The sequence below is a fragment of the Sorex fumeus genome, unplaced genomic scaffold (assembly GCF_029834395.1).
Source record: "Sorex fumeus unplaced genomic scaffold, SorFum_2.1 ptg000006l, whole genome shotgun sequence".
In the NCBI taxonomy this organism is placed as follows: domain Eukaryota; kingdom Metazoa; phylum Chordata; class Mammalia; order Eulipotyphla; family Soricidae; genus Sorex; species Sorex fumeus.
Genome location: NW_026606063.1, coordinates 47,772,948 through 47,786,875, shown reverse-complemented (window position 1 = coordinate 47,786,875; position 13,928 = coordinate 47,772,948). Strand labels below are relative to the sequence as shown.

Sequence of the window (13,928 nt, the reverse complement as noted above, 5' to 3'; positions counted from 1 at the left end):
CTTTTTTCCCCCTTTTATTTACTGCACACAACAGACTTCATTTTATTACAGACTAATACTAGTGCTTTAACTAGATAAATCATCTTCCCAATATGCTAGGATTCTGTAAAGCATTCAAACTAGATTATATGTCATTATACAATAAACAGTATTACTGAAATAGTATTAATATTTATGTTCTGATGTACATAGTTAACATACCCACACCACCATCAAAGTGCCCAAGATCTTCACCCATATCCTTAAGAATTCCAGTACCCATCTTCATTCCCCACTCCCTACCTTATTTAGTACTCCCTGTTTTGTGATCCAGCACCAAGAATGTTATTATTTGATACTGCAAATTACCATGTTTTCTTTCTCTATAAACTATACAGATGTGCGAGATCATCCAGTATTTGTCCTTCTCCCATGACCTATTTCACGTAATGTTACCCTCCAGTTCCATCCAAGTTGCAATGTTCCATCTTTTCTTATAAATTCATAATATTACATTGTGTATATAGACCACAACTTCTTTGTCCATTTGTCTATCACTGCTCATATGGGTTGCTTCCATATTCTGGCAATTATACTAAATCCTGAAATGAATATAGTTATACATGTATCTTTTCAAATTAATGATATTGTGTTTTAAGGAGTTTAAATGCCTAGGAATATAAATGCTGGGTAATAATGAAATCTATTTTAATTTTTTATCCTTTAAAAAAGTTTTATATTGTGTTATTTGTTTTGCTTGAATAATAGTGAATGCCCAGAGCTGGAGGTTCTTGGTCCTCTTAGCTATTTCTCTGATGCTCTTGAAGGCATTCTGAGCCGCTCTCTTCCTCCTTCCTGCGCAACTCAGGTGCCAGGTCATTCATCATGTTGACTTCTCGACCTAGGCACACATAACTGTTGCATTCAGAGATGGTCGTTCCATTGAGAGCGAATGGAGCGTCAGGAACGAGGCTGTTTCTCACAAACAATGTCTTCGTAAGATTCAGCTGTAGTCCGACCTTTCCACACTCATGGTTGAAGTCGGCCAGCATTTGTGCCACTTGGCTAATGTTTGGTGTTATTAGAACAATGTCATCAGCAAAGCGGAGGTGGTGTAGTTGCCGACCATCTCTCTTCACTCCCATTCATTCCCATTCCAGTCATTGCATGATGTTCCCAAGGGTGGCACTGAAGAGTTTCAGTGAAATGGTATCACCCTGCCAAACCCCTCTCTTGACATCAATGATTACTTCTTTGTAGAATGGTGAGATCCTGGTAGTGAATCCGTAATACACGGAGGATCCTGATGTATTGAGTTTGAACGCCATGTTTGGCTAGGGCTTCAATGATTGCTTCTGTCTCAACAGAATCAAAGGCCTTCTTTAAATCAATGAACGTTAGACAGAGCGGCATCTTGAACTCCCGAGAAACCTCAATGAGCTTGGTTATCGTGTGGATATGGTCAATGGTGCTGAATCCTTTGTGGAACCTGGATTGCTTGCATGGTTATTCTTCATCTAGTGTTCTGCCAATCCTATTCAGGATGACTCGAGTGAACAGCTTGTAGATGACAGGCAGATTGGGTGATAGTTGCCAATGTCGTGGATGTCTCCCTTCTTGTACAGTAGTTCAGTGCTGCTGGTTTTCCATTGAGATGGAACCTTGCATTCAGACAGGTAGCGTGTGAAGAGCCGAGCCAGCGTATTGATGAGTACTGAGGGCAGGTTCTTCAGGTGTTCAGGTTTGACCTTGTCTGGGCTGGGTGCTGTTCGTTTTTTTACCGACGAAATGGTGTGTCGGATTTCGGAAGGGAGAACATTGGGAACGACATATCCATCCTGTGGAATTTTGTATGTAGGCAGGTGGACATGGCTATCGAAAAGATCTGAGTAGAAGTCATGAATAATCTGCTCCATTGCCCTTCTCAAAGATGTGATAGATCCATCAGGACATCAGAGGGCAGTCATCTTGGTCTTGTAGTTGGCAAAGGACAGGCGGGCATTATGAATGCTTTTCCCAGCTTCTGCCGCATCTACCAGCACTGCTGCTCTTCTCTCTTTGAGGTCTTCCTTTATCACATCTCTGCACTGCTTTGCGAGCTCGGACGTTCGCTCGTGGTTGCCTGAGGCATGCACCAAACCACGTTGGCGAACAAGCTCAAGAGTTTTCAAAAACAGGCATTTTTTTTTTTGGCTATCTCTCTCTTGGTGTTCCTCGTACAATCATGGAGTTGCTGATCTCTTTGATTCCACTGTTCTTCCTGCATTAACATATGCCTCAGAGACCTGGGCCCTACGCAAACAGGATGAGAACGCTATTAGGATCTCCCAAAGAGAGATTGAAAGAGCTATGCTTGGAGTATCATGTTTCACTCAAGTGAGAGAAAGAATCTGGAGTTCCGACCTCCGTGGATGGTCAAGAATCAGGGACACTGTCTTGTTTGCCAAGGCGTCAAAAATCAGATGGGCTGGACACGTAATGAGATTTGGAGTCGGCAGCTGGACTAGAGCCATTACCAACTAGATTCCACAGGACGTCAAAAGACCGCGTAGCTGCCCATCTACCAGATGGTCAGACTTCTTCATCAAGATCCTGAATGATCGGTTTGAGGCTCTTCATGTTCCAAGAACGAACAGATGCCATTGGGCTACACTAGCATGCGACAGGGACAAATGGGGATGTTACTGGTGCCTGCTCGAGCAAATTGACAATTAATGGGAAGTCAAGTGATCAAGTGATCAATAGTGAATGAGACTTCACTATGAACAAATGAGGGTTCCTTTTTACCACAGTCACAATGGTGATGCTCGCGTCATATCTTATTGATATATGCCATTTTCACTGGTGTGAGGTGATAACTCACTGTCATTTGAATTTTCCTAAAATAAGCTATGAATACTCAACATTTTTCAAACTTAATTAAAGACTGTGCTTTACTAAATTGAAAGTAGAGTCTTAGGTATACAATATTCAACCACCAATCCCTCTACCATGTCCACTTCCCTTCACCAGTGTTCTCAGGCAACCTACCCACTGCTTCCTGTCTCTCCTCCTCCTGCCTGCCTCCTTGACAGCCACATTTCAAATTTCAATGGTTGTAGTTTAAATCACATGTTTTCAGTGTTGTCAAGTCTGTGCTTTGGATATATAGCTATGCACTCTCCCACATCACTGGTATACCTGAGCCTCTGATCCCTGCTCCCCCATTACTTTTCTTTTTTATCTTCTTTCTTCCCCCCTGGATTTCTTTCTTTTTCTGTTCTTCTCCTCCTTATTCTATGGGGTCAATAGTGATCTAGGAATTTCCCTGCATTAAATTTCCTTGTCCAATTATTCTATATACTGCAGATAAATGACATCTGGGATCTGGATTTTATAGTCTCTGAGTCTTGGCCGCTGATGGGATTACACGGCGCCAGGGGGCCAGGTGGTGGGTGTGACCCCCGCCTACTGGAATTTGGAGGATCTGGGTGGAAGATGCTCGACTCCAATTCGAGTAGGCGTGGAGGTCTCGGCCCTGGAACCCGCGTGGCTGTGTCCCTCTGCCAGTACCTTCATGGGTGCGGAGAGTGGTCTCAGCATGGTGGTGGCTGGTCCTGGAGGTCTTCGGCTGCCGTAGCCCTGCACGAGATCCCGGACGAGAGCAGTGCAGTCTCTGCCCCCGCGCCTGGGTGTTCCTTCCCGGAGTCCCTTGGAGGGGAGCGGGTTGAGCTTTCCTCCCCGCCCCGACCAGGGCTACGGCAGCCGAAGACCTCCAGGACCAGCCACCACCATGCTGAGACCACTCTCCGTACCCATGAAGGTACTGGCAGAGGGACACAGCCACGCGGGTTCCGGGGCCGAGACCTCCACGTCTACTCGAATAGGAGTCGAGCATCTTCCACCCAGATCCTCCAAATTCCAGTAGGCGGGGGTCACACCCACCACCTGGCCCCCTGGCGCCGTGTAATCCCATCAGCGGCCAAGACTCAGAGACTATAAAATCCAGATCCCGGACGAGAGCAGTGCAGTCTCTGCCCCCGCGCCTGGGTGTTCCTTCCCGGAGTCCCTTGGAGGGGAGCGGGTTGAGCTTTCCTCCCCGCCCCGACCAGGGCTACGGCAGCCGAAGACCTCCAGGACCAGCCACCACCATGCTGAGACCACTCTCCGCACCCATGAAGGTACTGGCAGAGGGACACAGCCACGCGGGTTCCGGGGCCGAGACCTCCACGTCTACTCGAATAGGAGTCGAGCATCTTCCACCCAGATCCTCCAAATTCCAGTAGGCGGGGGTCACACCCACCACCTGGCCCCCTGGCGCCGTGTAATCCCATCAGCGGCCAAGACTCAGAGACTATAAAATCCAGATCCCGGAACCACGCGGCCGCATCAGGACATCTTTTTATGACATCTTATTATCTCATTCCTACTTTGGACAAACTTGCAGGCTATCGAATGTAGCCTGCCCACAGGGCAGAGTCTGGCAAACTCCCCGTGGCCTACCAAATATGCCAAATACCAGTAACAATGATGGGTCTCATTCTCCTAAAGAGCCGTGAATATAATCTCAGGGCTAGGATGAAAGAGACGTTACTGGGGCCTGCTCGAGGCAATCGACGATTAACAGGATGATGAAATGAAATGAAATGAAATGACATCATTCCATGTTCATCCATATTCTGACTTACTTCATTTAATGTATCTTACACTGCAGCAAATTTCACAATTTTGTTTCCTGCAATTATATAGTATTTCAGTGTGTGTGTGTGTGTGTGTGTGTGTGTGCAGTCTGCAACTTTATAATCCATTCAACTGTTGTTGGGACACCTAGCTGGATTCCATATCAGCGAATGCACTAAGTGCTGCAAATAATAATGGTGTACATATGTCCTTTTGAAGTTAGATTCTCAAAAGTGGCAATTCTAGGTCACATGGCAACACAATTCTAAGTTAATCAAGCACTTACAATACTGTTTTCCAAAGGGATTGTATCAGACAACATTCCCACCAGCAGTGGATGAGAGTCGAACAATTTTCATTTTATAAAGTTAACAGCGGGTAGGGTATTTGCCTTGCACACGGCTAACCCGGGTTCAATTCCTCCGTCCCTCTCAGAGAGCCCAGAAAGCTACCAAAAGTATCCTGCCCACACGGCAGAGCCTGAAAAGCTCCCTGTGGCATATTCGATATGCCAAAAACAGTAACAACAAGTCTCACAATAGAGATATTACTGGTGCCACTTGAGCAAATCAATGAACAATGGGAGAACAGTGCTACAGAGCTACTGAGAGTTGAATTTTAGGCATATAATGTTTCAACAATAATCCCACCACCAATGTCAACTTCCCTCCACCAGTATTTCCATATTCTGTCCCTACTCCTCAACCCCTGCCCCATTCCCTGCCTGTCAAGTTCATAAGCACATTACAAAGTTCTAGTGGCTGCAGCTTAGAGCTCATGTTTTCAGAATTTTTGAGTTTGTGTTTTGGATAAATGGGTATGCCACTCATGTATATCACCACTATAACTTTAGCCCTAATCCCTGTTCACCCATCACTTCCTGTTCTCTTCTTCCTCTCTTGATTTCTTTTCTTCTCTGTCCTTCTCCTCTCTAAAAATTGGGGTCAAGCTTGGTCTAAACACTCCCCCGCTTTACTACAATACATTTCCTCATCCAGTATTCTATGTACCATAGATAAATAAGATCACCCTGTGTTTGTCTTTCTTTGGCTTACTTCACTCAACACGGTATCTTCCAGTTCCAACCAGGCTGTAGCAAATTGCACGATTTCATCATTACTTGCAGCTGCATAGTATTCCACTGTGTCTATATACAGCATCTTCACAATCCATTCATCTGTCATTGGGCACCAAGGTTGATTCTGTATCTTAGCAACTGTACTGAGTGCAGCAATAAATAATGTCATGCATATATCCTTTTGAGAGACTAATTTTATGGTCTTGCCTGGGAGGTGGGGATGGAGGGAGAGTAGTAGATGCCAAAAAGTGGAACTGCTGGATCATATGGCAGTTTAATTCTAAGTTTACTGAGAACTCTCCATACTGCTTTCCTCAGAGGTTATCAGGCAACATTCCTACTTGCAGTGGATGAGACATTCCTTCTTCATCAAATCCTTGCCAATACAGATTGTTCCTAATATTTTTTATATTTGTCATTCTCACTCATATGAGATGGTATCTCAATGTCATCTTGATTTGAATTTCTATGATGATAAGTGATGCTGAGAATTTTGTCATGTGCTTACTGGCCATCCACCTGTCTCAAAGTGTCTATTCATTTTCTCTCTCTGTTTTTTTATAGGGTTTTTTTTAATTTGGGGGGGTTGATCTTTGTGAGTACTTTATATATTCTGGATATAATATCTTTTATCTGATTGATGAACACACTTTTATATGTCCTTTCCATGGAAGTGTCTGCACATTTCCTCTCCTCTTTTTTTGATGTGGTTATTGGTTTTTTTTTGGTTGTTGAGCTTTTTGAGTATGTATAGCAAATGTCCCCCCACCCCAACAGTAAAGTTTTAAAAAATATTATCCTGAGTTTTGTTTTTCATGCAAAATAATTTTAACTTTAGGGACTCCAATTTCTTTACTTTTGTTTTGTTATATTTACAATGGAGTCAAATCACTGAAAACACTTTGGTCAGGAATTTGGCTCAGTGGTAGAATACTTACCTTGTATGTGTGAGTCCCTTGATTCAATTGCTAGCATGACATGAACCCCCCCAGAATTTCCAGGGAGCAACTACAAAGCATGGGAGTAGTCCCCAGAGCAGTAACCACCAAAATACAAAACAAATAAAACATTAGAAACATCTAAACTCCATATATTGGAATGTTCTGTCTCTGTTTTTTCCTTAACAAATTTTATGAATTCTGGTATAATCTTGGGGTATTTAATCTACTATGAATAAGTTTTTTGTATGGCATGAGATATAGGTCCAATATTATTTTTAATTGTGACTTTCCACCTTTCCCAGAATTATTTGTTAAAGAGGTTTTCTTTTCAACAATTTCATGCAATCATATCCTTTTTTATAGAATAACTATCTGTAAATCTGAATATTAATATCTGGATTCTCAATTCTATTCCACTGAGAGTTTATCTTTATTCCAGTACCACACAGTTTTGATTACTATGTCTTTGTACTAAAATTTAAAGTAAGGAAATGCAATGCTTCCCTATCATCTGGGGGAGAATTTTCAGTGTTATCCTCCATTTGGTGATCATAATCTGTATTTACAATGATTATTTTAAAAAATGTAAGTGAGAAGAACTAGGGAGATAACTCAAGGAGTTAAAGCACCAGACACATATGCATGAGGCCCTGAGTTTGATGCTTGGTACCTCATGGTCCACCAAGCCCTGCTGGAGGTCCTGCCTACTGGGCCTGAGAAATATCGCTTTACTGGACCAAGCACTGAATTCCCTGGTCTGGTTGGCCTGATGTTGGTGGAAGTGGCCCTGGGATCCCCTGAGTATTGCTTGGGAGCCTCTTCTCTACTCACATGAAGATAAAAATGGCAGAACAGATATAATTTGATACTTCTCACTAAAATCCAAAGGACCTACTGAGCATATTCAAAATAATGGGCTATGTTTTCTCCTATGTTCTGGCTTCTGTGGCTATTAGTTCTTTAGAGAATGGAGTAAAAGGCGCTTAAACTTATTAGATAGAAAGGTATTCTCTCCTCATATCAAGCTACTTGAGAGAAAAGTTCAAGAATTATAAATTCTTAGAAAGCATTAAAAAAATCCTTTGGATCCTGGCGAGGAAAATGTCAACAAATCAAAAGGGCCTAGATGGCTATTGACCAGTTCCATGAAGGCAAAGCTGCAAGTCAAGATGGAAAATACTTCCCTCCTGTGTATCTAAAGCACAAATGACACTAATCCTTTTTTAATGGTCACAAAAGCTGACAACTTACATGACCTTAGAACTGAAGGCATACAATCATGTCTGAGAATGACTCACCATAAACAAGTCACGAGCACCAATATCAACTGCTAACAAAAATGCCTTTTCAAATCTCTGGTACCTATAAGAAAGGAAAGAAATATTACATTTTATTGTGATCATAGACAGCATACAAAGTGTTATTAGAAGTTACTTATGAAAACTATATGTCAACAGATTTGATAACTCAGAAGAAATAGATAAATGGGGGAAAATACAATCAACTGAGACTGAAACAAGAACAGAAAAATTTGAATGGACAAATCACAAGTATAAAAGCTGAAATGATAATTTTAAAATATCCAAAGTATAAAGTCTTGGATCAGATGGCTTTACCAGTGAATTTTAGCAAACCTTAAAATAACTTAAGTCTAACTTCTCAGACTTCCAAAAAGTAAAAGAAGGAATATTTCCTAATGCATTTTATGAGAATAATATCCTGATGTTAAAATTAGATGAGGCTATAAATTAAAAAAAAAGGTTTTTTATTTGTTTGGTTTTTTTTGATGGTGACACCCGGCTCAGGGCTTACTCCTGGCTGTGCTCAAGGATCACTCCTGGCGGGGCTTGGGAACAATATGGAGTGCCAGGGATTGAACTTGATACAGGGCAAACTCCCTACCCATTGTATTATTGCTCTGTTGCCACTGTCCCCCCCCCCCATTTTATTTTATTTTTGACTTTTTTGGTCACATCTGGTGGTGCTCAGGGGTTACTTATGGCTCTCCACACAGAAATTACTCCTGGCAGTGCTCAGGAGACCATATGGGATGCTGGGGATCAAACCAAGGTCAGTCATGTGCAAGACAAATACCCTACCCACCTTGCTATCACTCTGACCCTGTTTACCATAAACAGCCAAAGCTATTCTGAAGAGAAAACAAAGGTGGGGGGCATCATATTCCTGACTTTATATTACAGAGCTCTAGTAATCAAAACAGCATGATACTGGAACAAGAAGAGGCTGACAGATCAATGAATCAGAACTGAGATCCTAGAGATAAATACTGAGATATAAGACCTGACTAAGGTCTTATACTTACTAAGAAGTAAGACCTGAGCACAGCTGAATGTGGCCCAAACTCCTGCTCCAAAACTCCTGCCCACTCCTGACCCCCCAATGTGGATAGAGTCAGAACCCATATATATGACTCTGTGCTTTACAGGAAATAAACCCATGAATTTGATCATCGTTAATACTCAATATTACTGTGTTAATCTAATGGCTCTGTTTTGCCATTGTGATCAATGGAACCACATTTAGAAGTTCTTTACACCACCATCAGTAAAGGTGTAATCCCTGAACACTGTTGCAACAACAGCCAAGGAAAGAGAAGTTGTGGAAGGAGTTATGGAAAGGTAGACTTGCATAATCACTTATCCAAAGAGGTACAGATGGCCAATAAGAATATAATAAACATTCATCATCAATGATTGTTAAGGAAACATCAAAACTGCTTTGAGATACACCTTATATCTGTGAGAGTGATTTATATCAACAAAGAATAATAAGAGTTGGCAAGGATATGGTGAAAAAGGAACCATCACACACTGGTGGTGAGATTGTAAATTGATGTAATTCTTTGGGAAAATAGTACAGTGTCTCCTTAAAAAGCTTAAACTAGATCTACTGTATGACCCAGCAATCCCAATTACTGGTATCAATATGATTATAAAAATCATCAACACAAAATGTCATATCACTCCAAGGTTTACTGTAGCTTTACTTAAGATAAAATATGATATATATATGTACATATATATATCTGAAGATGCTATTTGGTTATAAAAATGAAGTTTGCCATTTTCAGCAAAATGAGGAATTGAAATGCATTATGTGAAATGAATTTTTTAAAAAAGGACAATTATTGCATAATTCATCTATATGGGAAACTAGGAAACATTTTTTTAAAATCCATATACAAATTCTATCTCTAAAATCACCCATAAACACAGAGATCTGACCATATCTGATCTTATAATGTTCCCCTTCTTGACTGCCTAGCATAGGTGGGCAGCAGGGCTCATGTTTGGGTTTCTACAAGACTATATACTTGCATACCTAAAAAGCTTGAGGGCCTGGCTTCCACTCAATCTCAATATACATGGTAACTAAAATCTTCCCTTTGGAGCAATGACATGTCTTGGCACACTCACAACTATTGAGAGCTATTGAAAATAAATGGATTGCTAGGACAATTATAGAGGGTTGGCAGACCAGACTTAGAACTGTGTTGAACTGGGCTGAACTGCTTCACCTCTTGTATAAAGGTCTGGGAAAGATGGCATTAAGTATGGGAGAGGTGGTTATGTCATCTACTAGGGAAAAATTCATATCATGTGGAATTATATATACCTGAGTCTGAATAACCTATACCAATAAATACAGAATTCAAACAAAATGAGGATACAAAGGAATATGTTTAAAAATAATGAACAAGATAAAACTCAAGGAAAGAAAAACTTAAAAAACAGTAATTACTATTTTAGTTGATGAAAGGTTTGAGTAGCACTGTAGCACTGTCCTCCCATTGTTCATCGATTTGCTCGAGTGGGGACCAGTAACAACTCCATTGTGAGACTAGTTACTATCTTTGGCATATTGAATACGTCATGGGTAGCTTGCCAGGCTTTGCTGTGCAGGCAGGATATTCTTGGTAGCTTGCCAGGCTCTCTGAGAGGGGCAGAGGAATTGAACCCTGGTCAGCTGCGTGCAAGGCAAATGCCCTATCTGCTCCACAATTTATAAAGATATTCATAATAGAGTTTCAGGCACACAATGTTCCAACAGCAATCTCACCACCAGTGTCAACCTCTATCCACCAATGTTCCAGGTTCCCTTTCATCCCCCTCAAATTCACAGCTTGACCCTTTGACAAGGCACTTCCTAGAATACAGGAAGAAGAACAGGGATAGAAAGAAATCAAGGGGGCAAGTAAGAAGAGGCAGAGGGGAAGTGATACAGGCAAGAGGCAAGGGTCTTGGGCACATCAGTATGGTAGTGGTGCGGTGTCTTTATAGATCTAAACCACAAAGCCAACAATACTAAAAGGATGAAACATAAATGACAATAACCAGTTAAAAATGTGTCTGTTAAGGAGTCAGGCTGGGGTAGGGAGAGAGCCTGGGGCCACTGGTGGAGGGAAATTGGCTGGGGAATTGGTGTTAGAATATTGTATGCCTGAAACAGAACCATGAATAACATTGTAAATCACAGTGTCTTTTATTTTTAATGCATCACCATGAGGTACAGTTACAGACATACAAACTTTCTTGCTTACATTTCAGTCATACAATGATCGAGTACCCATTCTTCACCACCAATGTTCCCAGTATCCTTCCCACCATCTCCACCCCAACACCCCTCCCCCGCCACCTCTGTGGCAGGTGCATTCCCTTTTACTCTTGCCCTTTAGGTGTTGTGGTTTGCAATACAGGTATTAAGTGGCCATCATGTTTGGTCTATAGTGTACTTTAAGCACACATCTCCCAATCCGAGAAGGCCCTCCAGTCATCCTTTACTTGGTCGTCCCTTCTCTGTCTGAGCTGCCTTTTCCCCTAGTGTGTGAGACTGGCTTCCAAGCCATGGAGCAATCCTCTTGGTCCTTATCTCTACTATCCTTGGGTGTTAATCTCCTATTCTGTTATGTTATATTCCACAAAGGAGTGCCTCCCTTCTATGTCTGTCCCTCTCTTTCTGACTCACTTCACTTAGCATGATACTCTCCATGTTGATCTACTTATATGCAATTTTCATGACTTCATCTTTTCTAACAGCTGCATAGTATTCCATTGTGTAGATATACCAAAGTTTCTTTAACCAGTCATCTGTTCTCGGGCACTCGGGTTTTTTCCAGATTCTGGCTATTGTAAACAGTGCTGCAATGAACATGCAAGGTTAATCACAGTGTCTTAAAAAAATTAAAAATTTTTTTCTACACAAACAGTTCAGAAAAAGCAAACTCCCCTCTGAACAATCTCCAAATCTCAAAACCAGGCATAAGCAGAGGTGAATACTTTTATTATTATGGGTTGTGTCTTACTATACTTTTTAACTGTGTTTCTTCACCTACAATTATGTATCAAAACAAATGGTATTTAACTAACAGGAGTTTCCTCTTAGACATCTATATCCAGTCAACTATCTGCATTATTCTTCCCTCTCAAGGAAAACTTTTCTGCTGTATTAACCCATTACTACTACTCGGCTCCTTCTCGGTAGTTTTTTTTTTTTTAATCTCTGAATATTAACATAGTGGAACTTCCTCAGCAAAATGCTTCTGGCTAGGAACAGATCTTAATTTAAAATGATAACAATCTATGACACCTGTTGTTTAACACATTTAGTTTAATCTCCAATTTGTCAAATCTCCCTTATTTCAGTAATTCTCTAAAACTTTCCTTCCATCCATGCCTTTCATTGCTTGAACTTTATATAAAAACCATGTTCTACTGAGCAAACCAATCAATGACTACACGTATAGTCTACCGAGGAGCCCAAAGCCACCATTCCAAAATTTGTAAGTCTACAACTGTACCTCATGGTGTTTCACTAATAAAAATTTAAAAAAAGAATGAAGGGATGAGTGTTGGAACACTGAATGACTGAAACCCAACCACAAATAGCTTTGTAACTGTATCACATGGTTATTAAAAACAAACAAAAAGAAAATACCATACAGTTCAGAAAAATAAAGAATGAACTCTATTCTATTGATTGGTGTCAACTCTCTGGGTGTAATATTGCATTAATTTTAACTCCAGAAATAGGAAATAATATCAATTAAATATGTTACTTTCTCAGGTCTTTTGTAATCCCACAAGAATGTTTTCTTTGCCACGCAAGAAGGAAAAGATGCTGGAGACCTTGCCAGACCATGTCTAGTCTCCAATAAGGTTTTTTGAGGGTAGAGGTTTGAAAGGCTGAGGCATAAAGGTTCAACATACCCGTTCTCCCTCCTCCCTGTATTCTGAGCCCCTGTTGCCTGTTTCACAAACCTCCATCTTGCCAAGGGCCTATGCTAGAACTCCTAACCTGTTCTAGAACTCTTAGTGGATTTTCCCAGAATCTTTCCCTGGCTATTCTTGGGCACTGCACTCCTCTGTATGGGACACATGAGCGATTTTCTGATTACTTCTATGTTTTTCAATGTTTTTGGCTTGGAAACTCAGCACAGGACACACTTCTCTGCCATACTGGCCTGCCTCCCAGAAGTTCTTATGTTCTCATTTTGAAAAAAATAATACTTATTGCAGCATACAACTTTTGAATGAAATGCTATTGTTTACAATCACTTTGTTATTGTTTACAACAGCTTCAGAGTAGTAGAACATTTTGTGTTATTAGAACTGTAACATATGAGGTATTTAACTATGCTTTATTATCAGTAACCCTACCAAAATTGACTATCCTTATGCAAACATTATATATAATCCTATCCTAAAATCTTTAAAAGGCATTTGATAAGATACAATATTTATCTTAGATGCTTAGTAAGAGATAAGTATTTTCCCAATAACATATATATATATAAATATATATGTACATATATATATATCTTTTTAAACAGAAAGAAAGAAAACTGCTGGGAAGACCAATTACAAAGCACCAGGAATCCATCTCCCTACCTAAATAACTGTATAGGTGATATCTGCTTGCTATAATAACTCTTTTTGGAACTCTAGGAGTTTTCTGAAGGCTTACCACTCCAAAGAAAGATTTTGTACAGAAAACTGTTATTAATTTTGGTCAATTTTAGATCTTGCCAGCAGCAACTATTCATCCCACATCCTAAACCTGGAAGCAAGTAGCTGTATGTATGATTCTGGAACAACTTGCAAAAAGACTGTGAGAGCTAAAGTGAAGAAATAGGAGCTGCCCTCCAAATACTGAGAAGCTGTGTTCTGATCCGTGATTGCTGTCTATTATCACCAAAGTGCAAAGGGACAGAGAGACACTATTATTTTACTTCCCACTCTAATGGCAATGAG

At 40.7% G+C, this 13,928-nt stretch overlaps 1 protein-coding gene across 1 annotated transcript in view; it reads right to left on the bottom strand.

The window, feature by feature from the left end:
* WDPCP (WD repeat containing planar cell polarity effector) overlaps positions 1-13,928 on the bottom strand; it is a 377,262-nt gene that overhangs the window by 151,710 nt on the left and 211,624 nt on the right. The window contains exon 13 of the mRNA XM_056127073.1: positions 7,956-8,019. Coding sequence (XP_055983048.1) covers positions 7,956-8,019 — 64 coding nt within the window. The remainder of the gene's footprint in view (positions 1-7,955; positions 8,020-13,928) is intronic.